Raw genomic sequence first — 27,458 nt, forward strand, 5'->3', positions numbered from 1 at the left:
TATAGAAACTGACTTTCAAGTTCTACATTGACAAATAGCTTTTAAGACAAAAGTCTAAGCAAAAATTTAGACAAGTGTGAAATCCAAGTTCCTCCAAGAGATCTTCCCTAACAAACATAACACTAAAGCAGCAACATGGAACACCCGGGTGGCTCAGTCAGTTAAGCATCTACCTTCGGCTCAGGTCTTGATATCAGGGTCCTGGGATTGAGCCCCACCTTAGGCTCCCTGCTTAGTGGGAGTCTGCTTCTCCCTCTCCTTCTGCCCTTTCCCCCTGCTCATGCTTTCTCTCGCTCACTCTCTCTCTCAAATAAATAATTGTAATCTTAAGAAAAATAAAGCAGCAACATGATTAAACTAATAAATACTCTTCTATGAATATACATATGAATAGATATAAATATGTTTTATATTAGAGATAAAATTCTATTCCAACATACCTGTTGTCTTCCTCCAGACTTATCTTGGATAATAGTCCTGATAATAGCACCAGTAAACACACAAGATCTGAAAAACGAGCTGACAACATTGCAGAGACCGATGGCTATTAAATCCTGTAAAGGAATGGCAAACACATTTGGCCCACTGTTTGTTGAAGAATGCAGGTTTGAGTTCGAACTCAAGGTATGCTGTCTATTTCTTACGTATGTCAGTGAGATTGTTTCCGTCACTTCAGACAACACTGAAATATTCTTAGAACAAAAGGACAGCAAATCTGATTCCTGGGTTAACTTGAATCTTCATTTTCGTTAGCCAACATAAGAAAAGCACTTTTTCAAAGTGAGAAATGAACTTTTTGTCTTATTATTCCCTTTCCCGTGATTACTGGGACTTAGAATGGCAGAGGGAAACATGGTACTGTATTTTCCCTCCCTTATATACTATCTCAAAATCAAAGTGGGGCACGTCTTGCCTCCACATTTCTCTTTGGAGTTCTAGGAAAAGGGCCAAACTTAGAAGAGTCGGGAGATTAAACAAACAAACAAAGAAAGACCGTTTCTGGGAGAGAAATTGTAATTATGTATTTATGTAATTATGTTAGTAGCCTGGCTTTGATATGCCCGTTCCTTATTGTGCCTCAGTATGTGGTTGAGTCCTAAGGACCTGGAAAGAAAGATAAAATTAAGAGGAGAGGATTTCTGCTAGCTTAACAACACGATGCCATATGTTATCTTCTTGCCTCCCTACACCATAGCTGTTCTGGGGGAATAACACTCATGTTAATTTAAGTGACTTCAAAGTTAAGTATGCCACACTCCTCAAAAATCCTTTGGTAATTATAATTCACATTACAGTCCCACTGACTCTCTGGTTACCAAGAGTGCAGTCTTCATGTTAGCAGGAGGCTCAGATCAGAAAACAAAGACTTAAGGGTCAGAGAAAATAAGAGAAAGGCCTGTCATCTCACCTGGTTGGAATTCACACGGTAGTGATGGTAACTGGCAATCTTCTTGCCCAGAAATATGAGCAGAGAGGAGCTCACTAAAGCTAAGGAGAAGGCTTCTAAAATAAGTTCAGGAAGAATGTTCAAATCTGGTGTCACAGGAAACAGGAAGCTGGAATAAAATGGTGGAATTATTCCTAGATAGCAGGAACGACTTATTGACCCTTCCCCCACGCCACCCTTACTATATGGGGCGGCTGGCCTGACCCCTTTATTTTTTTTTTAAATAACAATAAGAGATAAGAAGAGCAACCTAGGCAGCAGCCTGCCCAAACCTCAAGCAAACCCAGCCAGGTTACAAAAGCCATTGCGAGAACGTGCTCTTTTATCTTCTAGGTCAACGTTTTTGACATGTAGCAATAGCAACAAACAGGACAGGCAAGCCACAAAGATTGATGGAAAATGGCTCATCTACGCTGTTAGAGACCGTACCAGTGGATAAGCAACAGGCAGATAGCACATCAAAGATGGTTTAGAGCTAAAAAGCTCAATGAATTCCCTTCTATTCTCACTCAAATCCTTCAGGGTATAAATTTAGTCATTGTCCTTTGTACAAATTACTTTCCATTCTACCCATAACTTCCCTCCTGTAGTCCCCCCCATTTTTTTTTATTGTGGTAAATATGCATAACATGAAATCTACCATCTTATCCATTTTTAAGTGTACCATAATGTGTAACCACCTCCACCATCCATGCCTGGCACTCTTTCATCTTGTAAAACTGAAACTGTATTAATCCAGTTAACTGATAACTCTCCATTTCCCCCCTCCCCCATCGCTGGCAACCACCATTCTCCTTTCTGTTTTGACGATTTGGACTACTCTAAGCACCCCATATGAGTAGAATCATACAGTGTTTGTCTTTTTGTGACTGGGTAGTCCACTCAACATAGTGCCCATTGATGGGCACTTACAGTTTCTTACACATTTTAGCTATTGTGAATAATGCTGCTGTTATACATATATTTTGGAAAAGTTTGAAAAGGATTGATATTAGTTCTTCTTTAAATGCCTGGTTGAATTCACCTATGAAGCCATCACGTTCAGAGCTTTTCTTTATGGGGATATTCTGGATTACTGATTCAATCTCCTTCCTAGTTATAGGTCTATTTGGATTTTGTTTCTTCATGATCTAATGTTGGTAGATTTTGTGTTTCTAGGAATTTTCCATTTCATCTGTGTTATCAAATTTGTTGGCACATAGTTGTTCATAGTAGTCTGTTATAGTCCTCTTTATTTCTGTAGAATTGGTAGTGATATCCTCATTTTAATTTCCGCTACGATCTTCTCCCTTTTCATCTGAGTACATCTAGCTAAAGGTTGACAAACTGACAAGTTTTGTTGATCTTTTTAATGAACCAACTTTTGGTTTCATTGATTTCCTCTATTGTTTTTCTGTTCTCTATTTCATGTATCTCTGCTTTAATCTTTATTTCCTTCCTTCTGCTAGCTTTGGGTTTAGTTTGTTCTTCTCTTCCTACTTCCTTAAGTTGTAAAGTTGGGTTGTTGATTTGAGATCTTTCTCTCTCTCTTTTTTTTAATATGTGCGTTTTTGGTTATAAATTCCCCCTTTGGCACTGCTTTTTCTGTATACCATATGTTGTGGTGTTGTATTTTTGTTTTCATTTATCCCCATGTATTTCTTAATTTCTCTTGTGACTTCTTCTTTGATCCATTTGTTGTTTAAGAGTGTGTTAATTTCCAAAAGAAGAAATAGAGGCGTTCCAAGATGGCGGAGGAGCAGGAGACCTAAAGTTTGTCTGGTCCCAGGAATCCAGCTAGAGAGCTACCAAACCATTCTGAATACCTATGAATGCCACTGGAGAATGAGGAAAAGAGTAGCAGAAACTCTATGAACAGAAAAGTGACCACTTTCTGCAAGGAGGAGAAAAGGTGGCGGGGGAGTAGGGGACCCCTTTCTCAGCTGGTCCCGAGTTGAGCTGGATAGGTACCAGACCAACCTGAACACCCATGGAATCAGCCTGAGACGCAGGAAGATACATCTGGATCTCTACAAACGAACACTTCCAATGCTGAATATTGAGGTACGAAATGGGGAGCCGTGAATCCGTGCACATATATCAGAAGATAAACGGAAGGGGGAGGGAGCCAACATGCTTGAATGCCGGGAAGTGGTAGCCACTTGCACTGGGGAGCAGGCGGGACTTGCGAGAGAGCAGACCGAGACCATGAGCCTGGGACCGCCTGCGACCAGACTGAAAACCGGCGCTCCATAGTGCGCGCGAACCACACTGAAACAGGGAGCTCCGGAGCGCACGCGGGAACCGGGGGCAGCTGGCAGTGTTAGAAGCACAAAGGACAGGGGTGCCTGGGTGGCTCAGTCGTTAAGCGTCTGCCTTCGGCTCAGGGCGTGATCCTGGCATTCTGCGATTGAGCCCCGCATCAGGCTCCTCCACTGGGGGCCTGCTTCATCCTCTCCCACTCCCCCTGCTTGTGTTCCCTCTCTCACTGGCTGTCTCTCTCTCTCTGTCAAAGAACTGAATAAAATCTTTAAAAAAAATAATAAAAGAAGCACAAGGGACAGAGATGTGCCGGCCCTGGAAGTGAGGGCTGGAACACAGGCTGTGGGCCACACATCCTGGGATGCTGCAGGGTTTTCAGCAGCACCGACAGAAACAGAGTTAAAGTGGCCAAGAGAGCTCAGTGGAGAGCAGACTGCAATCTCTCTGTTCTGAGACGAGGCTAGGATATGGCCATTGCTGCTCTTACTCTCAGAAGAGGCACAGCAAACCGCCAGGGAAAGCTGCCAGAGAACAAAAGCCCGGAAATACCGGCTCACATTGTGCCCATTCCCATCCCCCCTCGCAGGGGACGGGGCAACTCTACCCAAACACGGTTGCATGAATATCAGTGCGGCAGGCCCCTCCCCCAGAAGGTGGGCTGAAAAAATCAACAAGCCGACATCCCTAAAGTCCCTATAAAACAAGAGCACACTGCCTGGGTCCTGGTCAATAATTTGGGCTCTGGGCATCCCCGCAACCTCTCCTCATTAGAATGACAAGAAGGAGAAATCCCCCCCAGCAAAGAAAAGATAATGAGTCTGTGGCCTCTGCCACAGAACTGATGGATATGGATATAACCAAATTGTCAGAAACGGAGTTCAGAGTAACAATGGTCAAGATGATGTGTAGGCTTGAAAAAACTATTAATGAAAATATTAATGAGAATATAGAATCTCTAAGGGCAGAAATGAGAGCGAGTCTGGCAGAAATTAAAAATGCTATGAATCAAATGCAGTCTAAACTAGACGCTCTGACAGCCAGGGTAAATGAGGCAGAAGACGAATTAGTGAATTGGAGGATGGGATGATAGAAGAGAAAGTTAGAACAGAAACTTGCCTCAAAAAAATCCAATCTCAAGAATGTAGATTACGGGAGATTACTGACTCAAGAAAACGTTCCAATGTTAGAATCATCGGCATCCCCGAGGGGGTGGAGAAAGAGAGAGGTCTAGAAGAGATATTTGAACAAACTGTAGCTGAAAACTTCCCTAATCTGCCAAAGGAAATAAGCATCTGTGTCCAAGAGGCAGAGAGGACCCCTCCCAAGGTCGACCACAGCAAACCTACGCCACGTCACGTCATAGTGCAATTCACAAATATTAGATCCAATGATACAGTATTGAAAGCGGCCAGTGCAAGGAAATTTCTCACGTACAAAGGCAAAAATATTAGGATTACGTCAGACCTGTCTACACAGACATGGAATGAGAGAAAGGGTTGGGGGGGCATTTTTAAAGCTCTTTCAGAGAAAAACATGCAGCCAAGGATCCTTTATCCAGCAAGGCTGTCATTCAGAACTGATGGAGAGATAAGGACCTTCCAGAATCGCCAGTCACTGACCAATTTCGTAACCATGAAACCAGCCCTACAGGAGATATTAAGGGGGATTCTATAAAAGTAGAAAGGCCCCAAGAGTGATACAGAACAGAAATTTACAATCTATAGAAACCAAGACTTCACAGGAAACATGACATTATTAAAATCATCTCTCTCAATAATCGCTCTCAATGTGAATGGACTAAATGCTCCCATAAACGCCATAGGGTTGCAGACTGGATAAAAAGACATGACCCATCCATTTGCTGTCTATAAGAGACTCATTTTGAACCTAAAGATACATCCAGGCTGAAAGTGAAGGGATGGAAAACCATTTTTCATGCCAATGGACCTCAAAAGAAAGCTGGGATAGCAATTCTCCTATCAGACAGATTAGATTTTAAACTAAAAACTGTTGTTAGAGATACAGAAGGACACTATATTATTTTTAAAAGATGTATCCATCAAGTGGATATGACAATTACAAATATCTATGCCCCCAACAGGGGAGCAGCTAGATACATAAGCCAACTCTTAACCAGAATAAAAAGACATATAGATAATAATATGTTAATAGTAGGGGACCTCAACACTCTGCTCTCAGCAATAGACAGATCACCTAAGCAGAAAATCAACAAAGAAACAAGAGCTTTGAATGACGTACTGGACCAGATGGACCTCATAGATATATATATAACACTACACCCCAGAACAACAGAATACTCATTCTTTTCGAATGCACATGGAACTTTCTCCAGAATAGACCATATACTGGGTCACAAAACAGGTCTCAACCAATACCAAAAGACTGAGATCATTCCCTGCATATTCTCAGACCACATGCTTTGAAACTGGAACTCAATCACAAGGAAAAATTTGGAAGAAACTCAAACACTTGGAAACTAAGAACCATCCTGCTCAAAAATGATTGGGTAAACCAGGAAATTAAAAATCAGTTTAAACAATTTCTGGAGACCAATGAGAATGAAAACACATCGGTCCAAAACCTGTGGGACATTGCAAAGGTGGTCCTAAGGGGAAAATACATAGCCATCCAAGCCTCACTCAAAAGAATAGAAAAATCTAAAATGCAGTTTTTATATTCTCACCTCAAGAAGCTGGAGCTGGAACAGAAGAACAGGCCTAACCCATGCACGAGAAGGCAGGTGATCAAGATTAGAGCAGAGATCAATGAATTAGAAACCAGGAGCACAGTGGAGCAGATCAACAGAACTAGAAGCTGGTTGTTTGAAAGAATAAATAAGATCGATAAGCCACTGGCCAGACTTATTCAAAAGAATAGAGAAAGGACCCAAAATAATAAAATTATGAATGAAAGGGGAGAGATCACAACCAACACCAATGAAATAGGAAGGATCATTAGAAACTTTTATCAACAGCTTTATGCCAATAAATTAAACAACCTGGAAGAAATGGATGCCTTCCTGGAAACCTATAAACAACAAAGACTGAAACAGGGAGAGATTGATTTTTTAAACAGACCGATTAATTATGAAGAGATTGAAGCAGTGATCAAAAACCTCCCCAAAAACAAGAGTCCAGGGCTTGACGGATTCCCTGGGGAATTCTACCAAACATTCAAAGAAGAAATAATACCTTTTCTCCTGAAGCTTTTCAAAAAATAGAAACAGAAGGAAAACTACCAAACCCATTCTATGAGGCCAGTATTACCTTGATTCCCAAACCAGGCAAAGACCCCATCAAAAAGGAGAATTACAGACCGATTTCCCTGATGAATATGGACACAAAAATTCTCAACGAGATCCTAGTTAATAGGATCCAAAAGTACATTAAAAGGATTATCCATCAAGACCAAATGGGATTCATCCGTGGGATGCAAGGGTGGTTCAACATTCACAAATTGATCAGTGTGATAGATCATATCAACAAGAAAAGAGTCAAGAACCATATGATCCTCTCAACTGATAAAGAAAAAGCATTTGACAAAATACAGCATCCTTTCCTGATTAAAACCCTTCAGAGTATAGGGATAGAGGGTACATTCCTCAATCCATAAAAACCATCTATGAAAAGTCTACAGCGAGTATCATTCTCAACGGGGAAAAGCTGAAAGCCTTTCCCTTTAGGTCAGGAACACGACAAGGATGCCCACTCTTGCCATTATTATTCAACATAGTACTAGAAGTCCTTGCAACAGCAATCAGACAACAAAAAGGAATAAAAGGTATTCAAATTGGCAAAGAAGAAGTCAAACTGTCTCTCTTCACAGATGACATGATACTCTATATGGAAAACCCAAAAGACTCCACCCTCAAATTACTAGAACTCATAGAATAATTCAGTAATGTGGCAGGATACAAAATCAATGCTCAGAAATCAGTTGCATTTCTATACACGAACAATAAGACTGAAGAAAGAGAAATTAGGGAATCAATTCCATTTACAATAGCACCAAAAATCATATGATATCTCATAATTAACTTAACAGAGAGGTAAAGGATCTATATTCTAGAACTACAGAACACTGATGAAAGACATTGAAGAAGACACAAAAGATGGAAAAACATCCCATGCTCATGGATCGGAAGAATAAACATAGTTAACATGTCTATGCTACCCAGAGCAATCTACACTTTCAATGCCATCCCGATCAAAATACCAATGACATTTTTCAAAGAACTGGAACAAACAGCCCTTAAATTTGTGTGGAACCAGAAAAGGCCCCGAATTGCCAAGGAACTGTTGAAAAGGAAAAACAAAGCTGGGGGCATCACAATGCCGGATTTCAAGCTATACTACAAAGCTGTGATCACGAAGACAGCATGCTACTGGCACAAAAACAGACACATAGACCAATGGAACAGAATAGAGAACCCAGAAATGGACCCTCGGCTCTTTGGGCAACTAATCTTTGATAAAGCAGGAAAAAACATCCGGTGGGAAAAAGACAGTCTCTTCAATAAATGGTGCTGGGAAAATTGCACAGCTATATGCAAAAGAATGAAACTAGACCACTCTCTCACACCATACACAAAGATAAACTCCAAAGGTTTCAAAGACCTCAATGTGAGACAGGAATCCATCAAAATCCTGGAGGAGAACATAGTTTGCAACCTCTATGACATCGGCCACAGCAACTTTTTTCATGACACATCTCCAAAGGCAAGAGAAACAAAAGAAAAATTGAACTTGTGGGACTTCATCAAGATCAAAATCTTCTGCACAGCCAAGGAAACAGTCAAAAAAACTAAGAGGCAGCCCACGGAATGGGAGAAGATATTTGCAAATGACACTGCAGATAAAAGACTAGTATCCAAGATCTACAAAGAACTTCTCAAACTCAATACACGTGAAACAAATAATCAAATCAAAAAATGGGCAGAAGATATGAACAGACACTTTTCCAATGAAGACATACAAATGCTTAACAGACACATGAAAAAATGTTCAAAATCATTAGCCATCAGGGAAATTCAAATCAAAACCATACTAAGATACCACCTTACACCAGTTAGAAGGCAAAAATTGACAAGGCAGGAAACAACAAATGTTGGAGAGGATGTGGAGAAAGGGGATCCCTCTTACACTGTTGGTGCGAATGTAAGTTGGTACAGCCACTTTGGAAAACAGTGTGGAGGTCCCTTAAAAAGTTAAAAATTGAGCTACCCTATGATCCAGCCATTGCACTACTGGGTATTTACCCCAAAGATACAGACGTAGTGAAGAGAAGGGCCATATGCACCCCAATGTTCATAGCAGCATTGTCCACAATAGCTAAATCATGGAAGGAGCCGAGATGCCCTTCAACAGATGACTGGATTAAGAAGTTGTGGTCCATATATACAATGGAATATTACTCAGCCATCAGAAAGAACGATTACACATTTGCAGCAACATGGACGGGACTGGAGGAGATTATGCTAAGTGAAATAAGTCAAGCTGAGAACGACAATTATCATATAGTTTCACTCATTTATGGAACATAAGAAATAGGAAGATTGGTAGGAGAAGGAAGGGAAGAATGAAGGGGGTAAACAGAAGGGGGAATGAACCATGAGAGACTATGGACTCCGGAAAACAAACTGAGGGCTTCAGAGGGGAGAGGGGTGGGGGATTGGGATAGGCCGGTGATGGGTATTAAGAAGGGCACATATTGCATGGTGCGCTGGGTGTTATATGCAAATAATGAATCATGGAACATTGCATCAAAAACTGGGGATGTACTGTATGGTGACTAATATAAGAAAATAAAAATTATTGGGGCACCTGGGTGGCACAGCGGTTAAGCGTCTGCCTTCGGCTCAGGGTGTGATCCCGGCGTTATGGGTTCAAGCCCCACATCAGGCTCCTCCGCTATGAGCCTGCTTCTTCCTCTCCCACTCCCCCTGCTTGTGTTCCCTCTCTCACTGGCTGTCTCTTATCTCTGTCAAATAAATAAAAAAAATAATAAAATCTTTAAAAAAAGAGAGAAAAATTATTAAAAAAATAAAGAAGAAAAAAAGAGTGTGTTAATTTCCACAAATTTTGGAATTTTTGTTTTATTTTTGTTATTGATTTTTTTTTAAGATTTTATTTTTTCATTTGAGAGAGAGAGAGGGAGAGTGGCAGAGGGAGAAGCAGACTCCCTGCTGAGCTGGGAGCCCGATGTGGGACTCGATCCCAGGACACTGGGATCATGACCTGAGCGGAAGGCAGACGCTTAACCATCTTAGCCACCCGGGCGCCCCTTGTTATTGATTTCTAACTTCATCTCATTGTGGTCAGAGAAGATACTTTGTATGATATCTTTCTTTTAACATCTTTTGAGACATAACTCGTCACCTAACATGTGGTCCATCCTGGAAAATGTCCCGCGTGCACTTGAGAAGAATGTATGTTATTGTTGTTGAGTTGAGTGCTCTGGATTTGTGTGTGAGAGCTAGTTGTTCTATCATAATTGTTAAGTCCTGTCTCCTTACTTATCTTCTGCCTGGTTGTTTTATCCATTACAAAAGTGTGATAGTGAAGTCACCAACTGTTGTGGTAGAACTTTCTATTTCTCTCTTCAATTTTGTCCTTTTTTGCCTCATTTATTTTGATAGTTTGTCATTAGGTGTGTAAATGCTCATAAGTATTGTATCTTTTTGCTGTATTGGACCTTCTATAATATACAATGTCCTTCTTTGTCTCTTATAAACTTTTTAAATTTAAAGTCTATTTTGTCTGATATTGGAATACCCACTCCTGCTTTCTTTTGGTTACTATTAGCATGGAATATCTTTCCCCATTCTTTCACTTTTAATCTATTTGTGTCTTTGGATCTAAAGTGTGTCTCTTATAGACAGCATATAATTGGATCATGTGTTTTATCCCATCTGTCGATCTCTGTCTTTTGATTGGAGAGTTTGATCCATTTACATTTAAAGTAATTACTGGTAAGGAGGGACTTACTATTGTCATTTTGCTCTTTGTGTTCTATAAGCCTTATAGTTTTATGTCCTTCTTTTCCCATTACTATCTTCTTTTGTGTTTAGTTGATTTTTTTTGTAATGAAATGTTTAAATTCCTTTCTAATTGCCTTTTGTGTATTCTATAACTATTTTCTTTGTGGTTACCATGGGTATTGCATTTAACATCCATTAGTTTCAATTTATACCAGCTTAACTTTAATAACATACAAAATCTCTGTTCCTTTACAGCTCTCTCCCCACCCCTTTCGGTTATTGATGTCACAAAATTATACCCTTATACGTCATGTACATCGAGACAAAAACTAGTAATTCTTTTTTCAAGAATTTACTTATTTATTTGAGAGAGAGAGAGAGTGCAAGAGAGAGAGCACAAGCAGGGGGGAGGAGCAGAGGGAGAGGGAGAAGCAGACTCCCTACTGAGCAGGGAGCCTGATGCAGGGCTCAATCCCAGGACCCTAGGATCATTACCTGAGCTGAAGGCAGATGCTTAACTGACTGAGCCACCCAGGTGCCCCAAAACTAGTAATTCTTCTAAATGCATTGGTCTCTTAAATCATGTAAAAAATAAAATGTGGAATTACAAACCATTATTTACAATACTAGCTTTTATAGTTTCCCAATATTTACCTTTATTGAGATCTTTATTTCTTTATACAGCTGTAAGCTACTGTCTAGTGTCCTTTCATTTCACCCTGCAAAACTCCCTTGAGCATATCTTGCAGTGCAGGTCCAGTGGTAATAAACTCCCTCAGCTTTTGTTTATCTGGGAATGCTTTAATTTCTCCTTCACTTTTGAAGGAAAATTTTGCTGAATATAAGATTCTTGGTTGACAGTTTTTTGGTTTTGTTTTGTTTTGTTTTTCCTTTTAGCACTTTGAATATGTTGGCCCACTGCATTCTGGCTTCCAAAGTTTCTGATGAGAAATCTGTTCATTACTTTATTGATAAGCCCTTGTGTATGATGAGTCACTTCTCTTTTTGCTTCTAAGATTCTCTTTGTCTTTTGAAGTTTGATTATGTATCTAGATATGGGTCTCTTGAAGTTTCTTTTACTAGGAATTTGTTGGACTTAGATGTTTACATTTATGTCTTTCATCAAATTTGGGAAGTTTTCAGCCATTTTTTCTTCAAATATTGTTCCCATCCCTTTGTCTCTTCTCCTTCTGAGACTCCCGTGAAGTATATGTTGCTCTGCTTGATGGTGTCCCATAGGTCCCCAAAACTCTGTTCTCTTTTCTCTAATCTTTTTTCCTTCTGTTCCTCAGACTCAATAATTGCCATTATCTTATCTTCAAGTTCACTGATAAGTTCACTGATTCTTTCTTCTGACTGCACAAATCTGCTTTTGAATCCCTCTAGTGAATTTTGCTTTCAGTTATTGTACTTCTTAGCCCCATAACTTCTTTTTAGTTTCTTTTGAAGTTTTCTATCTCTTGATATTTCCATTTTGTTCATACATTGCTTTCTTGACTTTCTCCACATTTTCCTTTAGTTATTTTTTTAGTTCTTTATTATTTTTAAGACCAGTGTTTAAAAGTCTTTGTCTAGTATATCTGCCATCAGGTCTTTTTCAGGACAATTGTTGTTGTTTCTTTTTTCTTTTGAATGAGCCATACTGCCTGTTCCTTTATCTGCCCTCAGATTTTTGTTAAACACTGTATATTTGAATCTAATAATGTGGTAACTCTGGAAATCAGATTCTCCCCTTTCCCAGGGTTTGCTGTTTTTTTGTCAGTGCTCTGTTGCTGTTGTTGTAGGCTGTTTTCATGCCAAGGATAAGCTTGATGTATAAACCTAAGGTTTTCTCAGGGCTTTTTTGAGCCTGTACCTTTCTTTGGCCATGTGTGGTTACTTTCTAATTTGTCCTGTGCATGCAGTTATTTTTTTTAATGTCCTAATCTTTAATGTATGACTTCCAAAAGGAGGTAAAAGAGAAAAATGAAGGAACAAAGGTGTACTAGCTCTTTAAATCCCTTGAAAGTCACTTTTGCCAGAGGATGAGGGACCTGAAACAATGGGAGCGAGGTGCAACAACAATGGCTGTTCACCTTTTTGTCTGCACCTCTGTGATCAGAAGCTGCAATCAGCAATCAGAGCAAAGAACCCCAATTTTTGGAGGACAGGGTCTTCTTTGCCCACGCTTGTTCCCACAAGCTGTGTGCAAGTTGCTCCAGGAACATCTGCACCACTGCCTGCCATAAGGCTGGGTATGGGGGATGGTAGCTGCCACTGTGCTAAGAGCTGAACTTTACTGAAATTAATTGCAATTTACCATCTACACCTTCCCCTGAAAGTGACAAGCCTTCAATAGGCTACAGAGTTCCAAAATAGTTATATCAGACAGATTCTGCCAGTGCAATTTTTGTCTAGGTGGGAAGAGAGATTCCTGGTGCTTCCTATTTCACCATCTCCCCAAAGCCTCTCTAAACTCCTGTTGTTCTGAGATTACCAGAACGTTGAGACTTGTCCATCTTGCTGGTCGTCATGGTCGTCTAATTCTATTAAGTCAATACATACAATTTCTACTAAGATCACATCATATAAAACATTGCCAATCTCATATAACCATGACTAGAACTTCTTCCCAGGTGTATCTTCCACCATATTGTTAACTAGGAAACTCTCCTTAAGACAATAAACTTTCTTCTTTGACAGTATTACTATCAGATTGATGATCAGAGAATTAAAGATTATCCTGATTCTTGTAGGAATGGATGCTTGTCTGTTTGTGTATGGGTTTAGGAATTTCACTCTGTTGTCCAGAGTACCCAAGTCAGCTTCTGTGTGGTCAATTTTAGGCTGACTTCTTAGGAGTCAGAGACTGTGTTTTTGGTTCCCTTCATATGCATGCATCATTGAGTACCACTCATAAATAATTGGTAATTTATTTTTAATGTGGAAAATTTCCAAATATTTACAGAAGAAGAAAGGGTGGTATAGTGAGCACATGTGTACCCATCACTCACATTCAACACTTAACAAATTATAATCAATCTTATTTCATTTGTACTCCTACCCACCGCCCACTTCAAGATTGTTGAAGAAAATACCAGGCATTATATAGTTTTAATTGTAAACATTTTAGTGTACCTATCTAAAAGATATACACCAAAAGATTATTACCAATTGATCAATATTATCAAATACACAACTAATGTTAAACTTTCCCAAATGTCTCATAAACATATATTTTATAGTTTGTTCAAATCAGAAGCCAAATAAGGCCTGTATGTTATAAGTGGTTGTTATGTTTCTTAAATCTCTTTTAAGCTGTAGGTTCCTGCTTTATATTTTTGTTTTTCTTCCCTGCAACAAAAGCTGTTGTTGTTGTTGTTGCTGTTGTTGTTGTTAAAGAAACCTGGACATTGGTCCTTTCACCAAAAGGTTTCGCTGATTGCATCCGTACATTATCATTTAACACATTCCTCTCTTGTATTTCTTGTAAATGGGTAGTTAGCCCTTCAGGTTTGGTCAGATATAGGATAGGTTTTTGGGCAAAAATAGTTCATAGGTGGTGGTGCATACTTCTGTCAGGAGGCACACAATGTCTAATTCTCTTTTTTAAAAACAATAGCTAGAGGCACCTGGGTGGCTCATTTGGTGACGCGTCTACCTTCTGCTCAGGTCATGATCTCAGGGTCCTGGGATCAAGCCCTGCATTGGGCTCTGCACTCTGTGGGGAGTCTCCTTGGGGTTCTTTCCCTCTGTCCCTGCCCCCTGCTCACATTCATGTTCTCTTTCTAGAATAAATAAACACACCTTAAAAAAAAGACTGTTAATTTCTGTGGAAAATACCATTGGAATTTTGATAGAATTGCATTGAATTTGTATATTGCTTTAGATAGCATGAACATTTTAACAATATTAATTCTTCCAATCCATGAGGATGGAATATTTTTCCATTTATTTTGTCTTCTTCAATTTCTTTCATCAATGTCTTTTAGTTTTCAGTGTATATGACTTTCACCTCCTTGGTTAAATTTATTCTTATGTATTTTATTCTTTTTCATGCAATTGTAAATGGGATTGTTTTCTTAATTTCTCTTTCTGATAGTTCATTATTGTGTCTTTTTGTGATGTTAACAGATGATACACTAGTATCCCTTAATGGTGATATCCTTATTCTATAATTCCTTCTCCCTTAAATGGCTGTAATACTTCTATAAAGTGAAATGTCTTGTTATCAATGATTTGGATACCCCAAAGGTCAGTTCTTATAGGAAAGGCATGATAAACACTTAATTCGTTCTTTTTTATTTAATAATTTTCAAACTAACAAGTTGGTTCTACAGCATTTTGAGAGGGTGAAAAAATGAGTTTGCTGTTTTAGAATTTTTATATTCATAGATTTAAACATATTTTATGTGTTTGGCTAGTAAAAGCCTCAAAGTGATATATAGGTTCAATGCAATCTTTTTTTTTTTTTAGGATTTTATTTATTTATGTGACAGAGAGACAGCCAGCGAGAGAGGGAACACAGCAGGGGAGAGGGAGAGGAAGAAGCAGGCTCATAGTGGAGGAGCCCGATGTGGGACTCGATCCCGAAATGCCAGGATCACGCCCTGAGCCGAAGGCAGACGCTTAACGACTGCGCTACCCAGGCGCCCCAGATTCAATGCAATCTTTATCAAAATTCCAATGACCCTTTTTGCAGAAATGGAAAAGCTGATTCTAAAATTTATATGGAATTGCAAGGGACCCTGAATAGCCAAAAATGACCCTGAAAAAGAAGAGTAAAGTTGGAGGGCTCAGGGTTCTCCATTTCAAAACTTACTGTAAAGCTATAGTAATTAAGATTGGTATACAGATCAATAGAATAGAATTGAGGGTTCAGAAATAAACTCAAACATTTATGGTTAACTGATTTTCACCAAGAGTGCTAAGACCACTCAATTGGGAAAGAACAGTCAGTCTCATCACCAAATAGTATGGAGGCGACTGGATATTCACATGCAAAAGAATGAAGTCAGAGCCCTATCTTACACCAACAACTCAAAATGGTTTAAAGGGCCAAATGTAAGACCTGAAACTATTAGATTCTTAGAAGAAAACTTGGGGTAAACCTTCATGACCTTGGATTAGGCAATAGTTTCTTAAATGTAATACCAAAAGCTCCAATAACAAAAGAAAAAATAAATTGGACCTCATCAATATTAAAAATCTTTGTGCTTTCAAGGATCTGTTGAGAATGTGAAAAGACAACGCACAGCATAGGAGAAAATACTTGAAAACTGTATATCTGAGAAGGGTCTAGTATCCAGATTTCCTAAAACTCAACAACAAAAAGACAAATAACCCAATTAAAAATAGCCTAAGGACTTGAATAGATATTTCTCTGAAAAGATATACAAATGATCAGTAAGCACATGAGAAGATGCTCTCAACATCATTAGCTCTTAGGAAATACAAATGAAAGCCAGAATAATGTACCACCTCACACTTACTGAGAGGGTAATAACAACAATAATAACAAAAAGTAACAAATGTTGATGTGCATAGGAAGAAATTGGAACTTTGTGCATTACTGGTGGGAAGATAAAAGGGTGCAGCTGCTGTAGAAAATAGTTTGGCAGCTTCTTAACAAGTTCAACATAGAATTACCATATGACCCAACAAATCTACTCCTAGGTATAAACTCAAAAGGAAAGAAAACAGGTACTCAAAAGAAAAACCTGCACATGAATGTTCATAGTAGCACTATTCATAATAATCAAAAGTTGGAAATAACCGAAATGTCTAGCAACTGTTGAATGGATTAACAAATCCATTCATGTAATGGAATATCCATTCCATGTAATGGAATATTCCATGTACATCCATGTAATGGAATATTATTCAGCCATAAATAGGAATGATCCATGGTACAATACAGATGAATCTTGAAAATATTATGCTAAGTGAAAGAAGCTAGAGTCAAAAGACCATATATTTTTTGATTCCATTGCAGAATAGGCAAATCCCTAGAGGTAGAAAGCAGATTAAGGGGCGCCTGGCTGGCTCAGTCAGTAGAACATGTGACTCTTGATCTTGGGGCTGTGAGTTCAAGTCCCATGTGTGATGTGGAGTTTACTTATATTAAAAAGTTAAAATTAAGATGAAAGAAAGTAGATTAAGTGGTAGCCAAGGGCTGTGGAGGGGGACAAATGGAGCAGGGCTTCTTTTTGGGGGGTGATAAAATATTTTAAGATTAGATAGCAATGATGGTTATACAACTTTGAGAATATATTAAAATCAACTGAAGTGTACACTTTAAAATGGTGAATTTTATGGTATATGAATTATATATTAATAAAGCTGTTACTAAACCAAGATAGTAAGAGAATATTATAAGTAAATTTTTGCCAATATATTTGACAATTTAGATTAAATGGGCAAATTCTTTGAATCACCAAAATTGAATACTTTTTTGAGAAGAAATAGATAACCTGACTTATAGAGAATGTTTATGTAATTTAATAGTAGTTGTACTTAATAAATAGCCTATTAACAATTGAATTTGTAGTTAAGAACCTTCCCACAATGAAAACTTCAGGCCTAAATATCTTCACTGCTGAATTCTACCATTAAGAAATAAATAATGCCAGTTTTATAGAAACTCCTTCGGAAATTAAAGACAAGAGAATACATCCCAAATCCTTTTATAATGTCTACAATACTCTGACACTAAAGCCAGACACAGATATTACAAGAAAAGAAACTCTCAGGCCAATATCCTTTATATACATAAATGCAAAAATTCTTAACATTTTAGCAAATCAATATATAAAATGATAATAATATATCATTACCAAGTGAGGTTCGTCCGAGGAGGCAGTGTTCGTTTAACATTCAAAAATCAATCATGATATTAATAGACTTACAAAGGAAAGGAAATCTTCATGATTTGGGGGGCAGTATTGTTTTCCCATAGATCCATAGAATAAGCCTTCAAACTGAATTTGGAAGCGCACATATGCTTTGGTTTCTATAGCTCTAGGTTTACTTTCTAAGTAAAAAAAAAAAAAATCTTCACAATGTTTTAGATGAAGTTTGCTATTTGAAATGTTTATTCTTCTGATTATTTTTATCATTTCATCAAGACACAGATATAGGACTCAATAACTAACTTCCAAAGTTTGGTGTAAAACCCAAATTCAGTAAAATAAACGATGTGTTAAATGCCACTTGGGAAAATTATTTTAAAATAAATTTGGTGATATATTTATTTTTAAACCCTTATCTAATGAAATGTTATTAGTTTATGCATTTTCAATATTATTTTCCTTAGTGTAGGAAGCAACCCTTTTAGCACCTCAAAGTACTATCTCCTCTTGTCTTCCTAGTTCTCATCATTCTTATGTACGGGAATCTAAATTCCTATTTTTGAATATCTCTTCCTTCGCCATCTAACTATGTCTGTTTTAGTTCTCTATTTATAATATACATATAACTTACAAGCATGTTGGTGTTTTCCAGGTAATGAGCGAGATAGAAATATAACTGAATGCTCAAAGGCAGATATTTAACCTTTTGTTAAATTTCCCCCTTTTGTACTTTTAAGAAGATAGAGAAAAATGTGGCTGTCCCGAAGAGGTATACAGTAAATGGACTTTATTGCCCAAATCTATGTTGGTAGGCCTTAAATATTTAGTATGCTAACACAAACTACTGTTTTCCTCTCTGCTGTTCTCTAACATTTCATTCTTTGTTAGTGTTTTAGATTACCAGGACACATGGACATAGAAAGAACTAACTTAAATTGTTCAATTTTTCTAATCTTTAGCAACCTCGGATAAACATATAATAAAAAGGGAAGTTCAAAGCAATACCTAAAATTAAATTTTTGAAATGCTTACCTATCTATACCCTGAATCTTTGGATGAAATAAGCAAAAGTTGACCCCATGGTTTTTAAGTCATCAAGAGAGCGATTATAGTCATAGATTTTGGAATTAAATAGAAATGGGTTCAAAAGTAGCTCTGCCCCTGACCAATGGTGTGATGGCGGATAAGTTATTTATTTATTTATTTATTTATGATTTTATTTATTTATTTGACAGAGAGAGACAGTGAGAGAGGGGACACAGGCAAGGGGAGTGGGAGACGGAGAAGCAGCTTCCCGCTGAGCAGGGAGCCCAATGTGGGGCTCGATCCCAGGACCCTGGGATCATGACCTGAGCCAGAGGCAGATGCTTAATGGCTGAGCCACCCAGGCACCCCTGGATAAGTAATTTAAATGGGTAAACCTTACTTTCTTCATCCATAAAAAGGAGTATTACTGTGAATTACAAATGAGATAAAATAATTATCATTAATCTCACTGTTGTTCTTTTTATTTTTTTCTGAGAGCAGAAAGTCAGTCTTATTTACCATTGCATTCCCTGGCACCTAGGCGGTCTCCTTATATATATTTTTTAATTGAACGGAATTGCAAATGATTTAGTCATCATTGAATTTCATGGAGAACTGGTAAGACACGTGACTAATCCAATCTGCTTTCATCAAAATAGGCTATGTTGTGTTCTCCCGGAGTGTGCCACTACCACTGACTCGGCAGTATCCCCGCACTGAACAGCGTAAGGAAATAAACAAAGCTCTTCAAGAGCCTGCCTGGGAGTCAAGGAACTGCCGTGCACTGCCTCTCCTAGCTAAAGCAGTATTCATCTGATTGCGGGTACCGGAACTAAAATTTCCTAACAGAATCAAGGGTGACCCATGGTCACTGGTAGGAATTATAATGTAAATTAATTCCCAGCCCTTAAGAACTCCCTATGCCAGACTATCTGAAGCTGGGTTTCTACTCGGACTAATGAACTAACGCTCCTCCAGGACGCGGCTCCCCTTGAAGTGGGGGAAGGCAGAGGAACACTCGTCTCCTGAGCACGGAGCTCCAGGAGAGAGGCCAGGAAAAGAGGCATTTCTTGTTCCATCCTTGAGAGTTAGTCGGATAGGTACGGAGGCTGAGAAAGCCCGTGATGTACTGTGCAAAAACCGTGTGACTCTCTGATACCCAGTGCATCCAACAGTTTACGTGTGTAAGGGGATGGGCTCAGAAGACCGTAAGAGGCTGACCAGAGAAACAAAGGGTTGTCCTAGCCGATCTTCTTTCACGACCCTCTGTATTCTAAAGTGAATTTAAGCCCATCACCCGTAGTTGTCTGTGGCTGGGCTGCTAGTAGAGAGTACCAATCAGGCTGTGTGGTCAGAGGCTAAGTGGAGGTAACAGGAAGGAAAAAGTAATCCCCAAAAGTGGAGTTACTGACCTGTAAGGAATCATATCAATGAGCGTCCTGCTGGTTTCTGTGGCCATGCTTATCTTGTTTGCAAATGCAGTGAAGCCAAGAATCTGTAGGGGTTAAAAAAATGCATACGATCATCTAAAAATCATGAATTGCTTCCAGGAGCAGAGGTACTTATAGCCTTGGCAAGACAGGGACTGAAATATATGACAGTCCCTATGCATGAAAGTGGGAGAGAGAGCGGGGCCAGGTCAGTGGAGTAAGAAAGGCAGAATCTTCCCTGACTCTTGGCTCCCTAAGGTCTTTTTATTTTATTTATTTATTTTTCAAGATTTATTTATTTGAGAGAGAGAGAGCGAGCACATCAGGGAAAGGGGCAGAGGGAGGGGGAGAGATTCTCAAGCAGATTCCCCACTGAGCACGGAGTCCCACTGAGGGCTCGATCCCAGGAGATTGTGACCTGAGCAGAAACCAAGAGACAGAAGCTTAACCTGGGGGCGCCTGGGTGGCACAGCGGTTAGGCGTCTGCCTTCGGCTCCGGGCGTGATCCCGGCGTTATGGGATCGAGCCCCACATCAGGCTCCTCCTCTAGGAGCCTGCTTCTTCCTCTCCCACTCCACCTGCTTGTGTTCCCTCTCTCGCTGGCTGTCTCTATCTCTGTCAAATAAATAAGTAAAATCTTTAAAAAAAAAAAAAAGAAGCTTAACAGACTGAGTCACCCACATGCTCTTCCCTTAGTGCTTTTTAGCACTGTGGCCAGAATGAAAACCAACTTCAGCCTTGGTCTCTGACATAACAATGGGAACAAATGAATGTCTTCACCAACTGGGAACATCTAGACCAAATATAAACATGCTGTAAACGTTTTTAGATCTAGGGACACTGTGCCAATATAAATAAGCCTTAGGGAGCTTGTCGAAGTATACTGAGAATCATATTACTGACTAACCCTTCATAATAAATATGGAGCAGCATTTGATAGCACAAAGAAAAAGTCCTCAGCAAAGCAATGACTTGCCTTATTTATTTTTTTAAGATTTTATTTATTTATTTGCCAGAGAGAGAGACAGAGAGAGAGCGCAAGAAGGGTTAGCAGCAGGCAAAGGGAGAAGCAGGCTCCCCACTGAGCAGGGAGCCTGACATGGGACTCGATCCCAGGACCCTGGGATCATGACCTGAGCTGAAGACAGCCACTCAACTGACTGAGCCACCCAGGTGCCCCATGACTTGCTTTTTTATCTCCCTTTTATTTACTCCTAAAATAGCAAGTCTCCTTTCTATTTCAACTAGTGGCAAAATAGACAACCTAGCAGGTTTTACACCCTATTGGAGACCTCACACCAAAGCAAATTAAGCCAGGGACAAAAGAACTCAATGCCCAGGTCATAGAGCGCTGCTCTACCCCACTCTCCCTACTAGCACATAAATCTTTTCCCAGCCTCTGCTGAGAGTTCAGACACTGAGCAGAACAGCAATTGGTTTATCTGTGATGCTGTGATCTGATGAAGATCACTGGGAACCTTAAAGGTCAGAAAGGAAAGGAAAATCTGGATCATAGCTTGAGTCAGAGAAAAGTTTTTTTGTTATATAGTTAAGGGACAAGGAGTGCGGAACCTAGCCAAGGAACTCTTTTTCCAATATGAAGGTAATGCTGGCTCATAAAGGATCGTAGAGAAAATATGAAAAATTAAAAAGCAGAAATAAATCACCCAAAGACAACTATTTTGATACTTGTTTGGTGTTTGCTATACAACTTAAATAAACACATACACAGATACACAAATACTCATAAATATATATATAAATTATGAACATATAATACGTATAATGTCTTAGAGCCTTAGGATTCTTGAATTGTTTGTCAGTATCTTCTACCTGGATCCCAGATATTGCCTTGAAACTTTCCTCTACTATTTGACTCTATGTGGTAAGGACAGATTGGTGGGTATGTGCAGTTTCCTCCAGCACGTCTCAACAGTAGTGTCTTGGTGGGTGCTGTGAGAAGCTTTTACACCCTGGGGCATAGGAATTCTCATCCTCCCTTTCCCATTTGCCTCACTGCCAGGGGAAACATGAATGTTCTAAACGACGTCTCTAATCCATGCTACTAGGCAGACAGTGATCCCGATCCCTTGACTTGACATGTGTGTAAGGACTATATTGCAGGCCTTGATAACCTTTGAGTATAAATTAGTTCACAAAAAAGTTTAATGCCCAAACTGCAACAACTCTAAGACTCCACCAACTTTTATTCCTGGATCTCACTTTCCTCCCCCTTTTCACTCTGTGGTACACCCTAATTATTTATAGCACTCCCCAAAAGGAATGTCTTAACTGGGCTCACAAACCAATCTGTCAGCCACAGTCAATTCGGAATCCTCTGTACTCTTACTTCTCGCCTTTTCTAATAACTCTGGTTAATGTTCACTGTCTTTGAGGTTGCTTAAAGGAATATCACTGTGATCCCTGCTGCTGATGTCTCTTAAAAGAGGGCTGATTTGCCACAATGTGGATGGACCTTAAGGGCAATATCCTAAGTGACAAAAGTCAGACAGAGAAAGACACATACTGTACAGTGGCACTTACATGTGGAATCTAAAAGCAGAAACAGAACAGTCGGACTCAAAGAAACAGAGAGTAGAAAGGGGTTGCCAGGAGCTGGGGGTGGGGCAATGGGGAAACGTCGATAAAAATGTATGAACGTTCACCTTTAAGATGAATAAAGTCTGAGGATTTAATGTAACGCATGGTGATTATAGCTGATAACATTGCATCGTATAACTGAAATTTGCTAAGAGTAAACTTACAGCTTCTCTCTCTCTCTCTCTCTCTCACACACACACACACACACACACACACAGATAAATACGTGAGGTGCTGCAAGTGTCAATCAACTACATGGGTGAATCCCTTCACGATGTGTATGCATATGGAATCACCATGATGTACACTTTATATGTCAATCACGCCTCAATAAAGCTGAAATTAAAGAAAGAGAGCATCAAGATCTGTGTCACAGATGCCATCTGCTGGTGACTCCAAAGCCTCGGCTTCCTAAGGTGTCAGAGCTGAGCTGGGTTCCGTGAAAAGGAGAGGTTCCCCTGATTCCACTCCCCAAACTCCATCTGCACATTGTCCCCTGGGCTCTAAGGCACCATTACTTATGTGATTTGCGAAGTCTTTGATAAAAGTAGTTTTTCAGTTTCTGGCCTTTATGAATTAATAGCTTTTCAACTACTCCAGGGAAGAAAGAATACACACTTTCACAAGAAGTGGACAACAGGGACAAGACAGAGCTTGGTCTCAATTTCCAAAGCAATTCTCATACTCTTTTAGTCGTGCAGAGTAGAGACCTGGATTATTTAGTATAGAACAGGTTATACTGTGGCAACATACAAATCATGAGACCGTAGTGTTCTTTTTCTGCCCACACACAGTCTCTCGTGGGTCAGTGTCTCTCCAGGACACTGACTTCTTTGCAAGCAGTGCCTCAGGGATCCAGGCTGATTCCACGGGGGGGCCCTATTATTTCCACATGCAGCCCTATGATTACCACAGCAGGGAGAGAGAGAACGTGGGGACTCCCGTGCTTTCTCCTCTGCTTTGGCCCCAAAGTCACATGGTCCTGCCTAACTACAGGGCAGCTGGGAAATACAGGGCAACACATGGACATTTGGTGAACTTCAAGCATCTCTGCCACAGAACACTTCGTAAGGGGAAATTAATTCTCATGGACACCCAAGCATTCAGCCATCCTAATAGGAGAAATGCTGACTTTAAAAGCCTGAGCTTTATTTATGAAAATGTCTTTATCATTGTAAAAATGTTAATCATAATGGCAAAAGAAAAGTTTTACCAATAGATTTTTTTAAAAGAAAGAAGAAAAGTTATCGTTAGATAGTGGTGAGCCCCAGCTCTGACTTATTAATGACGTGGATTAGGCAATCCACTGGACATCTCATCTCCCTCAATTTCCCTACTGTAGCAAAGTGAGAAGGAAAGGAGGCTGAATAACAGTATGACCGCAACACTATTAAAATAGAAACGAGGGCGCCTGGCTGGCTCAGTTGGTAGCGCATGCGACTCTTGATCTCGGGGTTGTGAGTTCAAACCCCACATTAGGGGTAGAGATTACTTAAAAATAAAATCTTAAAAAAAAAAAAGGAATAACATTCTACATAGAAGAAGACGGAAATTCACCAACACTGTGCATAGGCCTAGGCCTGTCATGTATATTTGAAGGAAGTAAACAGTGAATAACTGAAAATCCAAAATTATCGATTGTAATTAACTTTGGAAGGTGCAGAAATTTCTTTTCTTCCATTTTTTTGTTCTTGTGTTTTTCAAAGTTGCTAGAATGAGGGGCACCTGTGTGGCTCAGTCAGTTAAGCGGCTGCCTTTGGCTCAGGTTGTGATTCCAGAGTCCTGGGATCAAGCCCCACAGTGGGCTCCCTGCTCAGGGGGGAGTCTGCTTCTCCCTCTCCTTCTGCCCCTGCCTGTTCTCTCTCTGGCTCTCAAAAATAAATAAGTAAATAAATAAGTAAATAAATAAAGCTAGAGTGAGCTGCATTACTTCCATAAGGGGAAAAAACCCTATTTCTGAAATAGTATGAAAGAGGCAATAGAGAAAATACTTTAAAAATAAGCATGTTTTACAAATATAAGCTAGTATTTAAAATTAAATTTATTTCACTTTGTCACAATTCAACATATGTTTTTTAAAAAATCATTTTTATAGTCTCCTCTAATCTTTTCCCTTTCTAGGTTGCTGGCTTTTTAATTTAATTAATTAATTAATTATTATTATTATTATTTTTACAAAGTAGGCATTTCAAATGATCTTAACCATGAATTTGGGGCATCAAAACACCTACCAGAAAAATTTCCATGGGAAACTCAATCGGGTACCGATTGAAAGAAATTCTGATACATTTGTTGATTCTCAGAGCAACAATAGCAGTTAGAAATAGTAGGATGCTGGTAGAATTAGCTTTCGGGAGAGCTACACAGTAATTAACTATGTTCTGAAAGAAAACAAAATTACAAAGGCTTAGAAAGGGATGTGATAATTGCCTATATCTAGAAAATGACACACTCTAGATTAGTTCAAAAAGAAATCCCTAGGAAGTGTCTCTGGGCACAAAAGTCTTTATGAGCTCAGTGAAGGCAAATGGGAGGATATATATATATTTTAAATTGAAAAACAGATATTAAAAGATAATAATGCCCAGTAAGAGAGAATACACTTTATATGTTTCAGCGTAATGGAAAGGACCCTACTCTTTACTAATTTTTCTAGACCATAGTTGTTCCTTAGCACGGCTCCTATACCATTCTTGCATGAAGGGACTAGGTCGCATTTTATATTCTTTAGGTATTTTAAGATACCGAAGGTATCTTAGGTCTGCTATGAGGCATGCAATGGGAAGAATTATGATAGATAACAGTATTTTAAAAACCGAATTTTAACGTAAACCATGTTTGTTTCAAAGGACTGGGCAAAATGGTTAACGCAACTGAGAACGTGGTCCCACTGGCATGTGCAACTAACTAAGACCGTGAATCTAGAAGAGATGAAATTATTTCTAAGACCTTGTTGACCCAGCCGCCTGCGCAGCAGCCTCTCCATTCGGGTCCACTTCCTTTTGGAGGCAAGGGGAGCGGCACCTGTATCTCTGGGTGAGGGTAGGAATTACTCACATAGAAGAAGGAGATGGGACCAGCGTGGAAACTAATCATAATCCCGAAGATGCAAGTCAGCTGGGACAGAATGACGTGCAGCGCCGCGGCGGCCAGGTATGCGCTGATGGCAGCCTCCGGAAGGTACTTGGCGACGAAGCCAAAACCTAACAAGCCCATGGAGAGCTGGGGGAGGTTCAGATGGAAAAGAAAACCGGAGTGAGACAGAATGGCGGCAAACCAGCAAAGGCATCATCAGGCGCTCTCCGCTCTCCGGGAGGTTTCGGACAAAAAAGGTCAGTCAGACCCCTTAACTCTTGCGTCTCCCTCTCAGCAACTGAAATCCACGAGCTCCCTCCTGGTGTTGATTCAGAAGCTCGGTACAGGCACCGGACCACCCTTCTTTCTGCAGGAGCGCTTCAGCTTAAGCTCCTGCCCTAGAATCTATTGACCTTATTAAAGTGAGGTTAACAGTGACCAAGTGGTGATCAGAACCAGCTTTTGCGTTTTTAAGGGCCCTTTCGTTAGAAGCTTCCATAGCCCTTTTCAGGAGATGTTAATATCTCTATGAGGAAAGCGGCTTTTCACAAAGGAAAAGACAAGTTAAAAAGCCCGGGGTTCCAGCTCAAACTCCTCAGCCTTTGACTTTTATCTTTACAAAGAATGATTAAACTGAATTTATACCTTCAGGATTATATATATAATAGATAATATGTATATATTGTATAATACATAGAAGACATAAATTGTTTCTATAAATCCAGTATATGTAATAAATATAATTTGTATATTATATATGCATACATACATGTAAAACACTATATTACATTTAATATATAATTTATATATTTATGTTATGTAAGTAAATGTAATTATATACTTTATATAATTACAACTTATATAATTTATCCGAATACATATTTATATATAATTATATATAATACTATATTTATATATAATTACAAATACCACAAATTATACATTAAATATAAAGTTACAATATAGTGTTTTATATGTACACATGCATATATATGTTATATATGTATATTATATATGTGTATATATATATATGTATTTTAAAATATACAAAGGCTCTAAAAGGGTAGACCCCAAACTATTAACAGAAGTTACTTCTTGGGGTATGGGATTAAAGGTTGGGGAAATACTTTAAGATTTATGCACTTTTCTATTATTTGAGACTCTTGCAATATACATGGCCATCTTTTTTTTTTTTTTCAAGTTGGCTGCATCCCCAATGTGGGGATTGAACTCACAACCCTGATGTCAAGAGTTGCATGCTCTACTGACTGCGCCAGCAGGTGCCCCCATCTTTTATAATAAAAAACAATCCAAAAATTGATGGATAGAGGGTGAGCCCCATTCCCCTTAAGAAAGTAGGTTAAGAAAACTTGCACAGCCTAATGAAGAAGATGGGGAAGGATCAACCAGTCTTGAAGCCTACTTCTGTTAGCACTTTGAGGTTTAAAAGCTTTTTGTTTTCAAGCTTTCAGAGCACTGTGTCTCTATAATCTGTGTTTTCAAGCTTTCAGAGCACTGTGTCTCTATAATCTCTGCTCATTACTGTCCTGTATGCTCTACCCCGTCAGCTTCCTGTCTTTTGTGTGATCGGCTGATTTCTATTTCCGTGCTTATGCACGAATCCCTCTTTTTTGCCATTTCCGCCAATCCATGCTCATCATCTCTTTCAAGAACTCAATAAAATCCCTCTTCTTCAGGAGAGGTGGTGAAAAGAGCATGATTCCTAGGGATGAAGAACTTGGCTTCAATCCTGGCTCTGCAACTCACTGGCTGTGTGAGCTTGGACAAATTAACTAAACTCTCTGAGC

General features: G+C 39.2%; 1 protein-coding gene across 1 annotated transcript in view; it reads right to left on the bottom strand.

The window, feature by feature from the left end:
* Positions 1-27,458, bottom strand: part of SLC26A8 (solute carrier family 26 member 8) — a 75,875-nt gene that overhangs the window by 22,638 nt on the left and 25,779 nt on the right. Inside the window, exons 5-9 of the mRNA XM_045772062.2 lie at positions 25,633-25,797; positions 24,807-24,956; positions 19,957-20,039; positions 1,409-1,556; positions 441-554 (exon numbers count right to left, since the gene is read on the bottom strand). Of these exons, the coding sequence (XP_045628018.2) occupies positions 441-554; positions 1,409-1,556; positions 19,957-20,039; positions 24,807-24,956; positions 25,633-25,797 (660 nt within the window). The remainder of the gene's footprint in view (positions 1-440; positions 555-1,408; positions 1,557-19,956; positions 20,040-24,806; positions 24,957-25,632; positions 25,798-27,458) is intronic.

The sequence above is a fragment of the Ursus americanus genome, chromosome 32 (assembly GCF_024610735.1).
Source record: "Ursus americanus isolate L20-20 chromosome 32, mUrsAme1.1.p, whole genome shotgun sequence".
In the NCBI taxonomy this organism is placed as follows: Eukaryota; Metazoa; Chordata; class Mammalia; order Carnivora; family Ursidae; genus Ursus; species Ursus americanus.